The 15,268-nt window shown below is 43.7% G+C and overlaps 1 protein-coding gene across 7 annotated transcripts in view; it reads left to right on the top strand.

Annotated features, from left to right (window-relative positions):
• Positions 1 to 9,721: 9,721 nt before the first annotated feature.
• Positions 9,722 to 15,268, top strand: part of USP13 (ubiquitin specific peptidase 13) — a 109,586-nt gene continuing 104,039 nt past the window's right edge. For 4 of the 7 annotated variants that reach the window (XM_034438924.3, XM_034438923.3, XM_087872497.1 and 1 more), the window contains exon 1: positions 9,795 to 10,205. In XM_034438924.3, coding sequence (XP_034294815.2) covers positions 10,050 to 10,205 — 156 coding nt within the window. In that variant the 5' untranslated portion in view covers positions 9,795 to 10,049. Of the gene's footprint in view, positions 10,206 to 15,268 lie in introns of all 7 variants that reach the window. The other 3 variants (XM_087872499.1, XM_087872498.1, XM_087872500.1) reach the window with 2 other exon arrangements.

Below are 15,268 nucleotides of genomic sequence, written 5' to 3'. Positions count from 1 at the left end.
GTAGATTGGGCCGGTCCCTCTCACTCAGACCAACCCCCCTCACAGGATTGTTGTTGTGGGAAAAATAGGAGGAGGAAGGGATGTTGGATATGTTTGCCTTGAGTTATTTGTAAAAAAATAAATAAAGGCCAGATAAAAATCACATGAACAAACCAGTATCTTCCATGGCCAGAGTGAGATTTGAATCTGACTTTCTCCATATCTAGCCCAAACCTTCATCCTTACACCACGTAAAATCCTTTGGGACAGCACCAAAATTTTTTAATGGGTGTGAGAAGTAAGTTTTATTTTAAGAGTACCCGTTTCTTGCCTTGTCACTATCTCTGTGAAACTTCTATGGTAATATAATTATTAAACTATACATGAATCATTTTTTTATTATATTCCATCCATTTTCAATTCCTACTGATTACTTATATGTGGAGATTCTCAGTCATTCAAGTCATGGTTGTCCCAAAGATGCTTTATTTTTTCAAGAGGCAACTGGACTTTGTGGTTTTTCTTTGAAGATGTTTTGTTTCTCATCCAAGGAGCTTCTTCAGCTCTGGCCATTGGAGCATTCCCCCAAGAAGCTGAAGAAGCTTCTTGGATGAAAAGCGAAACATCTTCAAAGAAAAACCAGAAAGTCCAGTTGCCTCTTGAAAAAAGCACCTTTGGGATAGTGACTACTGTATTTTTCAGAGTAGAAGATGCACCAGAGTATAAGACGCAGCTTAGTTTTTGGGGAGAAAAAAAAAAATCTGCCTACCAGGTATTCATCTGGCTAGCATCCTTGGTCAGGTCAGCTTCAGCACATTAGTTTGCTGGTTTTTATCCCCTGCTTGGGGATAAAAAACAGCTTCTAAAGCACAACTGATCTTTGGAGAGAAAAACAATGAGAAAAGCAGACAAACCATAGAGATCGCTTCACTTGCTAGTGCCTCGTTAGGGCTGAAAAAAAGCTTCACACCTGAGAGTCGGAGCAGGCGAAGCTCGGAAGATCACTAGCGCCTCAGGGCTGAAAAAAAGCTTCGAAAAAGCTACATTCGGAGTATAAGACACACCCAAATTTTCAGCCTTTTTTAGGAGGAAAAAAGTGTGACTTATACTCTGAAAAATACGGTACATAGATTTTTTTCCACAAGAGTCATTTGACTTGACATGTCCCTCCAAAAATCCATTTTCATTCTCCCCTAAGATGCCATTTTCCAGAATTCCATCTCATTTCTGTGTTTGCAGAATATGAACATTTCCCTTTGAGATGAATACATGTATAGATCCATACGTATTAATTGGAATGCACCTTTGGAGAAACACTAGATCAGTGATTGACAGGTTGGGTGATTTGTGCAGTCACATGAATCCAACCATTATATTATGTTGGCATATTGTGAGAACCAGACAACCATGTTAATTCAATATATTGGATGGCATCAAGTTTTTAAAAAATCATTTTTATATTTTATTTTTTCAACATAGTTAATTGTATGAGTGCAGCAATGTTGGTTAATCTGAGATTAGCGTTCAGTGTGTTGAGTGAACACATCCAGTGTCTGGAGGAAACCTAGACAATTGGATACAGGGAATCTTAGGTAAAAAGTCTCCATCATGGTTTGTATTTGCTTTCTGCTATGGATTGTCCTAGAAATGATTAGGATCAACAGAGGGCATGATTTTCTTAAGTTCTCAGGTTATTTAGTTAGTTAGTCTAGATTTTTTTAAAAATCCCTCCTTTATTATATATATATATATATATATATATATATATATATATATATATATATATATATATATATATATGTTTTCTCAGGTTTTCGCGGGTGTTTGTATGTAGGTCTTTGGTTATTTGGGTCTTCTCCCACGTAAAATTGCCAAGACACTTCCAATTTTACATGGGAGAAGACCCGAATAACCAAAGACCTATATATATATATATATATATATATATATATATATATATATATATATATTTATATATAAGTGTATATATTCAAGACTGCAAACATACCTAATATCCGTTATATATATCAGCGGTGAAATGCTCCCGGTTTGGACTGGATCGCCTGCTCTGATAGCAATGGCGCTGGGTGGTTCGAAGAATCGGTAGCAAACATCCCTGCCCCCCTCCCCCATGCCCAGCTGAGCCGTGCAATCATCAGAGGCTTTTTTTTTAATTTTTAAAAGCATTTTTTCTACAACCTCTTCAGCCAAAAAAATGCTTTTAAAAGTAAAAAAAAAAAGCCTCTGATAATCACGCGGCTCAGCTGGAATCATCAGAGGCTTTTAAAAGCATTTTTTAAAACAACCTCTTCGGCCAAGAGGTTGTAGAAAAAATGTTTTTAAATGAAAAAAAAGCCTCAGCCGATCAGGCAACTCAGCTGGGATCGTCAGAGGCTTTTAAAAGAATTTTTTTTACAACCTCCTCGGCCAAGAGGTTGTAGAAAAAATGGTTTTAAAAGTAAAAAAAATAGTTGGCCACGCCCACCCAGTCACATTACCCCCATTAAGCCACGCCCACAGAACCGGTAGTAACAAATTTTACATTTCACCACCAAGTTTCTCAACTTGCAGCCATAGCTCAGTGAAATCACGTCCACCATCCTAGGCTTTCAGACAGCAAGCAAGCATTTTGCTGCCTATTGGGAGACTAATGTAGATCTATTTCAGACTGATTGGTCTTCATCAGTTAGCCACATCAGTTAGCCAGAAAAATGCATACAAAAACCTACGATAAGAGAAGAAAGCATATATATATATATTTGTTTTCTGAGGTTTTCGCGGGTATTTGTATTTAGGTCTTTGGTTATTCGGGTTTTGTCCCGCTTAAAATTGGAAGTACCTTGGCGATGTTTCGACGAAGTCTCATTCGATGAAGTCTCATTGCTCCTAGAAACACAAGACAAATAAAAGCAAATATTGACCACCTGTTTCTTGTTTAGGGCATTGTATAAATAGCTCATAGTTAATTTATGGGTTATTGATTAAGAATCCTAGAAAATCAATGAAGTAAGCTGTTGCAGGTTAATGTGTCATATGAACACGTTATGGATTCTAGTTCTCTAAATACACCCACACTACACGCAGCTTGCTTATTTTATTGCTGAACCCATTTTTCTGGGTTTTATGCAATTCACTGAAGTGTAAAGTTACCAAATGAGCAAGGACCCAAACTGCACTCATAAACCATCCAAGGTTAAGTTTTTGAGCCAGTACATCCGCTATGTGTGTAACCTGATTGAATGTGTTGTGCAAACACATTTATTTCTTGTACAAAGCAGGCTTTAGTTTTGATAAGAACCACATAAATGTAGTATGAATTCCCTATTCAGGAAATCAGTATTTTTCCCCCTCAGTAAATCTGACTAAAAGATAATTTATACACAAGCACAGGTCATCCTTGACTTATTACTGGTTGCTAACAACTATTCAAAGTTACAACTGACTTTAAAAAAAAAGTTATTTACAATCCAGCCTCAAAGTTGTGACCGCTGCTCCTTTGGGTAATATGACCGGCCAGGAGGGCCTTTGCACAACTGTGGGTTGAGTGAGAGTTACGCCCTTTCCTGGACCAACAATCCCTGCCCACAGTCAGTCACGCCCTAGTTACCTCTGGTCTTGGCTATTGCAACATACTCTACATGGGGCTGCCCTTGAAAAAGCATTTGGAAGCTCCAATTAGTTCAAAATGCAGCGGCTCGCATGGTTTTGTACAGAACCAGGTGTGCACCTGTGCCACCTCTCCTGCGGGAACTGCATTGGCTGTCAATTTGCTTCCGGGTGCAAATCAAGGGGCTGGTTGTGGCCTTTAAAGCCCTCCATGGCTTGGGAACGGTTTATCTGAGGGACCGTCTCTTCCGAGTTGCATCCACCTGACTCAGTAGAGTGGGGAGGTAAGGAATGTTGTGGGTCCCATCCCCTAGGGCCGTGATGGGGACCCCATGGCCCGTTTGTGTTCCAGGAGGCTTCAGGGAGGCCTCCTAGCACCAAAATGGGGGGGGGCGCCGTACCCCCCCCGTCCTATTTTTGTTCCAGGAGGCTTCAGGGAGGCCTGCTAGCACCAAAATGGGCAGAGGGGTTTTCCCACACATGCGCAGGGTGGGGGTGAGCGGGGGGGGGGCATCCGTGCATGCGTGGGTGGGGTGGGTTGAGCGCGGGGGGTTACACGCACATGTGCAGGGCGGCCCTGCAAGGAGGCATTGCATTATAGGTGTCGGCATGCGCACACATATGTGCTTTCGGCACCCGAGGAAAAAAAGGTTAGCCATCACTGCCCTAGAGAGATACATCTGGCAGGACCCAGAAGAAGGGCCTTCTCTGTGGTGGCGCCTTCCCTTTGGGAATATCATCCCTGCAGAGATTAGACTGGCCCCCAATTTTACACTCTTTCGTAAAGTCTTGAAGACTTGGTTTTGCCAACCCAGAGTGGGATGGAGCCCGTATGATTTGCTTCATAACCATGGTGACTCACTTTATGCAATCATTAAAACGGTTGTAAAATCAAGTCTGGTCATGTGATAGGCTGCTTAACGACCACAACACAACTTACAGATAGCCCTTGATTTATAAACATTTGTTTAGGGACCGTTTGGAGTCACAACAGCACTGAAAAAAGCGACTTGTGACTTGTGACCATTTTCCACACAACTGTTGCAGTATCCCGTTGCAGTCATGTGATCAAAATTTAGATGCTTGTCATCCGGCTCGTACTTACGATGGTTCCAGTGTCTCTCTCGGGGGTCATGTGATTCCCCTTTTGCAACCTTCTGACAAGCAAAGTCAATGGGGAATCCAGATTCGCTTAACAACCGTGTTATTAAATGGATAACCGCAATGATTCAACCTAACAGTGGCAAGAAATGTCATAAAATGGGGGGAAAACTCACTGAATTTGCTTAGCAATAGAAATTTTGGGCTCAATTGTGGTTATAAGTTGACGACAATCTGTATTGATTTTGGTAGCAAAAAACAGGAACAATGTTGCTGTAGGATTGTATTTCATGTCATTTTCATGAGTCCTAATAAAGAGAGTGGCCAACTATGAAATTTGGATAAACGTAGGCTACGAATCCTTTTTCCATACCATCCTTAATTCAGATCAGACCACTCGGCCCCTGTGTTTTCAGAATCCAGTTGAGATAGATCTGCTAGTTGAGAAATTTCAACATCGTCAAGACTATGAAAAGTTCACAGAGAGCTGTGAAAATATTTACAGACCCCTTGCATCCTGGACATAAACTGTTTCAACTCCTACCCTCAAAACGACACTAAAGAGCACTGCACATCAGAACAACTAGACACAAGAACAATTTTTTCCCGAGCGCCATCACTCTGCTAAACAAATAATTCCCTCAATACTGTCAAACTATTCACTAAGTCTGCACTACTATTACTATTAATCTTCTCATTGTTCCTATCACCCATCTCCTCCCACTTATGACTGTAACTTTGACATTTGTATCCTTATGATTTATATTGACTGTTTCCTAATATGATTTGATTGCTTATTTGTACCCTATGACTATCATTAAGTGTTGTACCTTATGATTCTTGATGAACGTATCTTTTTTTTTATGTACACTGAGAGCGTATGCACCAAGACAAATTCCTTGTGTGTCCAATCACACTTGGCCAATAAAAAAATCTATTCTATTCTATTCTAATTTGAAAAGATTCCCCAACACAGCATTCCCCAAATGCGGATTCTTTTTGAGACGTGAGCTCAGAAGCAATCCTCTTAAAATGAAAACTCTGCACACAATAACTTGCAAGTAGCAATGCACTCATTGTCCCAAAAGGCAACATCATACAACCTGGATCATTTAAAAGCTTTAACGATAATTCATCTACCTCAAATGTATGTCTGAGTTCACCATTAAAAGCCCAAATTATTGTTCCAGGTGCATGTATTATTTCTGATAGCTTGTAATGCATTCACACAGCAAAAACTACTCGCCTTTCTAATAAAAAGTGTATTGCACAAGAATAAAATCCTTGGTTACTTCTTGGGGACCAAGATGTCCCAGAATAGCATGCACAATAGAAGCCTTAACACAACCTACTTTTAATCAAGTTAGGTAAAATCAAACACACACTCCCAAATTGTTACATCCTATCTGAAATTTTGGGAAGGGATTAGTGTCTGTCATGTAGCACCAACCAAATTGGTTTATTTATTTGTATATGGCAAACATACCTAATATTCCATTTTCTTCCTATTTTTTCCACAACAACCCTGTGAGGTGGATTGGGTTGAGTGTCTTGACCCAAGGTCACACAATTGGCTGTCATGTATAAGAGGGATTTGAACTCATGGCCTCTAGTTTTAGCCTAGTGCCTTAACCACTAGGTTTTAGGGCTTTTAGGGCTCGGTATATCAACCCAGAAAAGAGTTTTACTAGATTTGGAGTATGCCCATATTGGAGAAGGTTAGGTAAAACATCCCTTAGTTTGCCCATCCCAGACATCAAACCAAGATGTAGGGGTAGTCCTCGATTTACGACCACAATTGAGCCCAGAGTTTATGAGTTTATTTCTCCCGAAATGGGAGAAATCTGTCCCATTTTACAACTTCTCTTGCCACATTTGTTAAGCAAATCACTGCCATTGTTAAATTAGTAACGACGATTGTCAATGGCTTCCCCATTGACTTTGCATGTCAAAAGCTTGCAAAAGATGGTCACATGACCCCGGGGACATGGCAACCGTCGTAAAAATGAACCAGTGGTCATGCATCCAAATGTAAATCACGTAACCCTGGAGGTGCTGTGATGGTCCTAAGTGTGAAAAATGGCCGCTTTTTTCAGTGCTCTTGTAACTTCAGAAGGTCACTAAACAAACTGTTGTAAATTGAGGATTACCTGTCCTTGGCTTGGATATTGCATGAATCCTGGCAAGTGGCAGGTAACTCCCTTCCTCCTCCACCCTGGTTAGCCTTTTGTGTGAATGCAATCATGCTCAACGTTTCACGCAATCCATTTGTCATCCTCCAGAGGGGAGGGGGGAAGGGAGAGAGATATGGAGGGAGAGAGAGGGAAGGAGGGGTGGAAAGAGGCAAAGGGAGAGATGGAGGGAGGGAGAGAAGGAGAAACAGAAGGAAAAAGAGAGACAGGGAGGGAGAGACAGGGAGAGAAAGAGGGAGGGAAAGAGGGAGAAGAAGGGAGAGAAAGGGAGGGAGAGAGAGAGGAAGGAGAGAGAGGGGGAGGGAAAGAGTAAGGAAGGGAGAGGGGGAGAGGGAGAGAGGGAGGGAGAGAAAGAGAGAGGGAGGGAGGGATGGAAAAAGGCAGAGAGGGAGGGAAGGAGAGACAGAGGGAGATAGAGGGAAAACGATGGAGGGAGAGACAGAGGCAAGCAGAGAGAGAGGAAAGGAGAGAAAGAGAGAGGGAGGGAGAGAGGGAGGGAAAAAGAGAGGAAGGGAGAGATAGAAATTAAGATAGAGAGGGAAGGAGGGAGGGATGGAAAGAGGCAAAGAGAGAGGGAAGGAAGGAGACACAGAGGGAGATAGAGGGAAAACGATGGAGGGAGAGACAGGCAAGGAGAGAGAGAGGAAGGGAGAGAAAGAGAGAGGGAGGGAGAGAGGGAGGGAAAGAGTGAGGAAGGGAGAGATAGAAATTAAGATAGAGAGGAAGGGAAGGAGGGAGGGATGGAAAGAGGCAAAGAGAGAGAGAGAGGGAGTCTGAGGAAGAAAGAGGGAAAAAGACGGAGGGAGGTAGAGACAGAGGCAAAGAGAGAGGGAGGAAGAGAGAGAAAAAGGGAGAGAGAAAGAGAGATAGAAATTAAGATAGAGAGGGAGGGAAAAAGACGGAGGGAGGTAGAGACAGAGGCAAAGAGAGAGGGAGGGAGAGAGAGAAAAAGGGAGAGAGAAAGAGAGAAATTAAGATAGAGAGGGAGGGAAGGAGGGAGGGATGGAAAGAGGCAAAGAGAGAGAGAGAGAGGGAGTGAGAGACAGAGGAAGAAAGAGGGAAAAAGACGGAGGGAGGTAGAGACAGAGGCAAAGAGAGAGGGAGGGAGAGAGAAAAAGGGAGAGAGAAAGAGAGAGAGAGAAATTAAGATAGAGAGGGAGGGAAGGAGGGATGGAAAGAGGCAAAGAGAAAGGGAGGGAGTGAGAGACAGAGGAAGAAAGAGGGAAAAAGACGGAGGGAGGTAGAGACAGAGGCAAAGAGAGAGGGAGGGAGAGAGAGAAAAAGGGAGAGAGAAAGAGAGAGAGAAATTAAGATAGAGAGGGAGGGAAGGAGGGAGGGATGGAAAGAGGCAAAGAGAGAGAGAGAGGGAGTGAGAGACAGAGGAAGAAAGAGGGAAAAAGACGGAGGGAGGGAGAGACAGAGGCAAAGAGAGAGGGAGGGAGAGAGAGAAAAAGGGAGAGAGAAAGAGAGAGAAATTAAGATAGAGAGGGAGGGAAGGAGGGAGGGATGGAAAGAGGCAAAGAGAGAGAGAGAGGGAGTGAGAGACAGAGGAAGAAAGAGGGAAAAAGACGGAGGGAGGTAGAGACAGAGGCAAAGAGAGAGGGAGGGAGAGAGAAAAAGGGAGAGAGAAAGAGAGAGAGAGAAATTAAGATAGAGAGGGAGGGAAGGAGGGATGGAAAGAGGCAAAGAGAAAGGGAGGGAGTGAGAGGGAGAGGAAGAAAGAGGGAAAAAGACGGAGGGAGGTAGAGACAGAGGCAAAGAGAGAGGGAGGGAGAGAGAGAAAAAGGGAGAGAGAAAGAGAGAGAGAAATTAAGATAGAGAGGGAGGGAAGGAGGGAGGGATGGAAAGAGGCAAAGAGAGAGAGAGGGAGTGAGAGGGAGAGGAAGAAAGAGGGAAAAAGACGGAGGGAGGTAGAGACAGAGGCAAAGAGAGAGGGAGGGAGAGAGAGAAAGAGAGAGAGAGAAATTAAGATAGAGAGAGAGGGAAGGAGGGAGGGATGGAAAGAGGCAAAGAGAGAGAGAGAGAGGGAGTGAGAGACAGAGGAAGAAAGAGGGAAAAAGACGGAGGGAGGTAGAGACAGAGGCAAAGAGAGAGGGAGGGAGAGAGAGAAAAAGGGAGAGAGAAAGAGAGAGAGAGAAATTAAGATAGAGAGGGAGGGAAGGAGGGAGGGATGGAAAGAGGCAAAGAGAGAGAGAGAGAGGGAGTGAGAGTGAGAGGGAGAGGAAGAAAGAGGGAAAAAGACGGAGGGAGGTAGAGACAGAGGCAAAGAGAGAGGGAGGGAGAGAGAAAGAGAGAGAGAGAAAGAGAGAGAGAAATTAAGATAGAGAGGGAGGGAAGGAGGGAGGGATGGAAAGAGGCAAAGAGAGAGAGAGGGAGTGAGAGGGAGAGGAAGAAAGAGGGAAAAAGACGGAGGGAGGTAGAGACAGAGGCAAAGAGAGAGGGAGGGAGAGAGAGAAAAAGGGAGAGAGAAAGAGAGAGAGAAATTAAGATAGAGAGGGAGGGAAGGAGGGAGGGATGGAAAGAGGCAAAGAGAGAGAGAGGGAGTGAGAGGGAGAGGAAGAAAGAGGGGAAAAGACGGAGGGAGGTAGAGACAGAGGCAAAGAGAGAGGGAGGGAGAGAGAGAAAGAGAGAGAGAGAAATTAAGATAGAGAGAGAGGGAAGGAGGGAGGGATGGAAAGAGGCAAAGAGAGAGAGAGAGAGGGAGTGAGAGACAGAGGAAGAAAGAGGGAAAAAGACGGAGGGAGGTAGAGACAGAGGCAAAGAGAGAGGGAGAGAGAAAAAGGGAGAGAGAGAGAGAAATTAAGATAGGGAGGGAGGGAGCAAGAGAGCTCCTGAGCAGGTGCAGAGTATTGTTCCTCTGGGAGGGCGGCGACCGGACCGCCAAGCCCTCCCCCCCTCCCCCCGGGTGCGGTCTTCGGCAGGGCTTCCCCGGGACGGACGGGCGGGTGGGGGCCGCTTTCGGAGAAGCAGCTGCGCCGCCGCTGCTCTGCCTTCCATTGGATTAAAAATAGCGTCTCTCCGCCCCTCCGGGCCGGCCTCGGCTGCGCGCTTCTGCCCCTCGTCCGCGTCTCTTTGCCCGGGCTCGGCCGCCTGTCCGTTCGCGCCCCTGGCCAACCAGCCATCCAGCCATCCAGCCAGCGCAGCTCTCGGGTCCGGCCGGCGTCGAGGAAGATGGAACGGGCCGCCTTGTTCGCTCAGGGGCGGGAGGCGCCGACGGCTGCCGGGGACGTGGGCGAGCTCTTGGTCCCCTACATGCCCACCATCCGGGTGCCCAAGACCGGCGATCGCGTCTACAAGACCGAGTGTGCCTTCTCCTACGACTCGCCCGTAAGTAGCGGCGGCTGCCTGGATTCCTTCCCCCGGGATCGGCGGGCTCCTCCGCGGCGCTCCCACCTTCTCCCGCGTCCCTTTCCCCTGCCCGGCCTGGTTTCCCGCGGGGTCGAGCTCAGCCCGTTGCCCGGCGAGGCTTTGACCCCCTTCCCACCCCCCACCCCCCCCCAACGTGTCCTTTCCGTCTCGGATTACAACTCCCCTCATCCCCAGCGGAGTTCCATCATCCCTGGGGTCGATTCGTCTGAATGGGAAAGGCTGGGCGGACCTGTAGTTATTCCCCCTCCGCTTCTAGAATGGATTACTTTACTTTTACTTTGATTTGATTTGTATACCGCCCCGCTCCCGAAGGACTCAGGGCGGTGAACAGCCAACAATAAAATACAGACATCCAAAATTTAAAAAGCAGAAATAAAATAGTTTGGCCCAGACAGATTAAAACCCCAATCAATTTAAAACCAATTTAGACTTTAAGTATTAAAGATATTAAAAACGTTAAAATATTAAAATCGTTTAAAAGAGGGAGAAAATTAGGCCAGGCCCGCCTGATGAAATAAAAAGGTCTTTAGAGCGCGGCTTTAATCTTTAGATTTATTTATTTATTTATTTTATTTTATTAAATTTGTATACCGCCCTACTCCCGAAGGACTCAGGGCGGTGAACAGCCATGAAATAAAACCTCCGTATCTCCGGGGGGAGCTCGTTCCAGATAGTAGGTGCCCCCACAGAGAAGGCTCTCCCCCTGGGGGCCGCCAGTCAACATTGTTTGGCCGATGGCACCCGGAGGAGACCCTCTCTATGAGAGCGTACCGGCTGGTGGGAGGCTATTGGTGGTAGTAGGCGGTCCCGCAAGTACCCAGGTCCTGAGCCATGGGTATTAGATTAGAATAACACAGTTGGAAGGGACCTTGGAGGTCTTCTAGTCCAACCCCCTGCCTAGGCAGGAAACCCTGCACCACTTCACACAAATGGTTACCTCACCCCAATTTTCCAGGACTCCCCTTAGTGGTCTAGAGAAGGCAGGAGGTGTGCTTCTTTCTACTTTGTCTTGATGCCCAGCTTGGTGGCAGCGCCTAGGCGATGTAGAAAAAGCGAAAGGGAGTTGGAGTTGGTTATGGGGAGGGCTTGGTTGGGAGACCACCAGGTAATGTCCAAGTTGGGAAGGCCAGATTGGGAAGTTTTTTTAAAAAAAAAAGCATGAAAGAAATGGAACAACTTGCCTTTGGAAGTTGTGGGAGCTTCATCACTGGAGGCTTTCAAGAAGAGATTGGACTGCCATTTGTCAAAAATGGTGTAGGGTCTCCTGCTCGGGTGGGTGAGGGTTGGACTAGATGACCTACAAGGTCCCTTCCAACTCTGTTAATCTAATCTAAAAGTAATGGCAAACCAATTCTATTCCAAATGGATATATCTTTGTAGTTGCAAGTCCACTTGGACTTGAAGCAAACATTTTGCCGGGGGGGACCCCAAAAGTTAGACTTCGGAGCTGGTTACAGCTCTGAATAGATTCCTTCCTCCGTATGCAACTCATCCCATTTTATTGGCCATGTAGCCCAATTCTGCTGATTAAGCCATCAGCTGCCCTGCCTGTCTTTCTTTATTGGTAAGGAACTTCTGCCAGGAGTCTTTGGTTCGTGGGTTGCCAGCCAGATCTGAAAAAGTCACTTTTTTTCTTCTTCTTAGCTTGTGTGTTCCTCACAATGCAGTGTATTGAACCAGATCTGTTAAAGGTGTTTGTTAAAGTAGCTGCCTTTACTCAGTACCTTAATTTTAGTATTGATCTTGGTGTGAGTTTTTTTTGTGTGTGTGTGAATTAGAACTTTGCTAACCAACTATTTTGGTTAGCTGATGATTCAGCATGTGGTGCAAACCTTGGGAATGAGTTAACAAAGTAACAAAGTTAAGTGAGCTGTATGAAACACCCAGTCAGTTTCTCAGCCTCTTATGTTACCTCCTATTTACGTTACCTCCTATCTTACCTTACCTCCTCCTCCTACTTCTTCTCTGGCTAATAATGATTGTTTCATCTCTGCTTTCTTGATATCTTTCCAAGCTGCTAAACTGGTTTCTTGTGGTCTTTTTTTGATTTATCTGCATCAGCTTAATTCTGGTAATTTACCAGGTCACTGTAAATTTCTGATAATGTTGTAATAGACTTGTCTGGATGTTTCCTTCTTACTTATAACACGTAGTCCTCGACTTAACAATCGGTCACTTAATGACTATTCAAAGTTATGACAGAGTTCCCCAGAGCTAAGTACGGCCAATTTTCAAAGTTGTGATGGCCGCATGCAACTTCCCCGGGTGCTCATATGACTCCATCTTGGGTGCTTAGCAAGCTTTTCATCTTTACAGCTGTTTGAATCATCCTGCTCTTGTGTGACCATGATTTATGATGAGATTGGGTTTTTTTTGGTTTCTGGTGTTTACTTCTAGTTGCTGGCAAAAGTACCCATTGGGGAAAAAGGATTCGCTTAACAACCATAGTGTTTACTGAGCAGCTACTGCAACAGATATGTTAAAAAAAAAAATTCGGTCTTGTCATGTGGTGCCTCAACTTACGACCACAATATCTAAGCTAATTCTAGCTTAGTTACAGTCATAAACTGAGAATGCTCAGGAAGATAAATCTATCTCAGCATCTACTTCTGTTCTACTATCGCAGCACCATTGAGAGTGTCCTGACATACAGCATTCTTGCATGGTATGGGAGAAGCTCTGTAGTGGACAAAAAAACTCTACAGAGAATCATTAAAACTGCCCAGAATATCATTGGCCTCCAGCTACCAGCCCTGAACGACATCTTCAAAATCTCAATGTTTGAGAAAGTTGCATAACATTCTCAGAGACTCTTCTCATCCTGCTTGCAATCTTTTTGGATTGTTGCCTTCTGGCAGAAGATACAGAACAATTAAAACTTGAACCACATGTTTTCTGAATAGTTTTTATCCCAGAGCTATAATTGCACTCAACCATGAACTAAAGGGCCACCGTCAGTGAGCTATTGGACAGTACTATTTGGTCTGTTGTGTAGATGTTTGGGTGGTTTAGGGGTGGGGAATTTGTGGTGGGTGGGAGTGTGTTTGGGGATTGTTATGTGTGTTGGACCTGGTCTTTGGGTGTTAAGTGAATTTTGTTGTATGGGTATACTGTGTATACCCATACAATGACAATAAAGTTATTTATTTATACTTCCACAGGTGAAATTCAGTGAGTTGCTATCCAATATTTTGCAAGGATGGGGAGTAGGGAGTGGGAATGATGGGTTAAGCTACAGATGCATTTTTGCCTGCATTTCCTACAATCCGGAGTGTGAAGTTGAACTCATCGGGGTTGCAAATGTATCTCGTAGGATCTTGGTTCCACATTGACTGTCTGTTCTTTCTCGACTAAATCCGTTTTGTTACTGCCCTGCTTTTGAGGTCTGTGCTATAGATTCGCTCTTTCCTCTTGTGAACCTACCTCATCATTTTATCTGTAGGGAAATTTGTTTTGATTTTTCGTAAACCTGGACAAAACATCGAGTTTAATTATAAATGGAGTTTCGATATTTATTAGCTTTGAGTATTGAGAATCAATTGTGAGGCAAGAACAAAGGGAAAAAAAAGCCTTTGATTGCAATTCCTTATTTCCACTCTGGGACAAAAATAAAGCAGTATTTAATATTTTTTGGGGTAAATATTTGTGACTTCTAACTGCATCTCTTCGAAGTGGAAAAGTAAGCTCTTGTTTGCTGTACTAATTTAACCAGGTTCTCTTGAGTAATATAGTAATATACTAGTATATAGTATAGTATAGTATAGTATAGTATAGTATAGTATAGTATAGTATAGTATAGTATAGTATAGTATATAGTTTTCTGAGTTGATGCGGTATTAAATGAAGAGCCTTGGTAGTACAGTGGTCTAAAGCACCCTGTTATTAAGACCAGCTGCCTGCAATTACTGCAGGTTTGAATCTCGCCAGTTGACTCAGCCTTCCATCCTTTCTAAGGTAGGTAAATTGAGGATCCAGTTGTGAGGGCAATAAGCTGACTTTGTATAAATATACAAAAGGATGAAGGCTATTGCTTAGCACATTGTAAGCCGCCTTGAGTCTCCGGAGAAGGGCGGCATATAAATCAAATTTAAAAAAAATGTATTTAATGCAATATTAAATGCAGTATTAAAGTCAAAAAGAGGGCTGTGAAAATATTTACAGACCCCTTGCATCCTGGACATAAATTGTTTCAACTCCTACCCTCAAATGACGCTATAGAGCACTGCACATCAGAGCAAGTAGACACAAGAACAGTTTTTCCTTGAACGCCATCATTCTGCTAAACAAATAATTCCCTCAACACTGTCAAACTATTCACTAAGTCTGCATTACTATTAATCTTCTTATCGTTCCCACCACCCATCTCCTCCCACTTATGACTGTAACTTTGTTGCTTGTATCCTTACGATTGATATTGACTGTTTCCTAATATGATTTGATTGCTTATTTGTAGCCTATTTGTACCCTATGACTATCATTAAGATTCTTATGATTCTTGATGAACGTTTCTTTTCTTTTATGTACACCGAGAGCGTATTCACCAAGACAAATTCCTTGTGTGTCCAATCACACTTGGCCAATAAAGAATTCCTATTCTATTCTATTCTATTCTATTCTATTCTATTCTATTCTATTCTATTCTATTCTATTCTATTCTATTCTAGTCTAGTCTAGTCTAGTCTAGTCTAGTCTAGTCTAGTCTAGTCTAGTCTAGTCTAGTCTAGTCTAGTCTAGTCTATAATTGGGAATGTCTGAGAGAGTATCAAGTTACTTGTCTATATTAGAGGAAGCTCACTAATCCCAGTGAGCTTTCTATTCTCTTGTATTCTCTTGTAGTCTAGTCTAGTCTAGTCTAGTCTAGTCTAGTCTAGTCTAGTCTAGTCTAGTCTAGTCTAGATGTATTTGGCTAGCTCAGTGTTTCTCAACCCTGCTAGTTTTAAGATGTGTGGACTTCAACTCCTAGAATTCCTAGCCAGTCTTGAGTTGAAGTTCACACATCTTAAAGCTGAACTGGCAAATAG

The sequence above is a fragment of the Pantherophis guttatus genome, chromosome 6, assembly GCF_059756535.1.
Source record: "Pantherophis guttatus breed Tessera chromosome 6, ASM5975653v1, whole genome shotgun sequence".
In the NCBI taxonomy this organism is placed as follows: domain Eukaryota; kingdom Metazoa; phylum Chordata; class Lepidosauria; order Squamata; family Colubridae; genus Pantherophis; species Pantherophis guttatus.
Note: the sequence above shows the minus strand (reverse complement) of the source record. Positions and strands in the feature narration are given on the sequence as shown.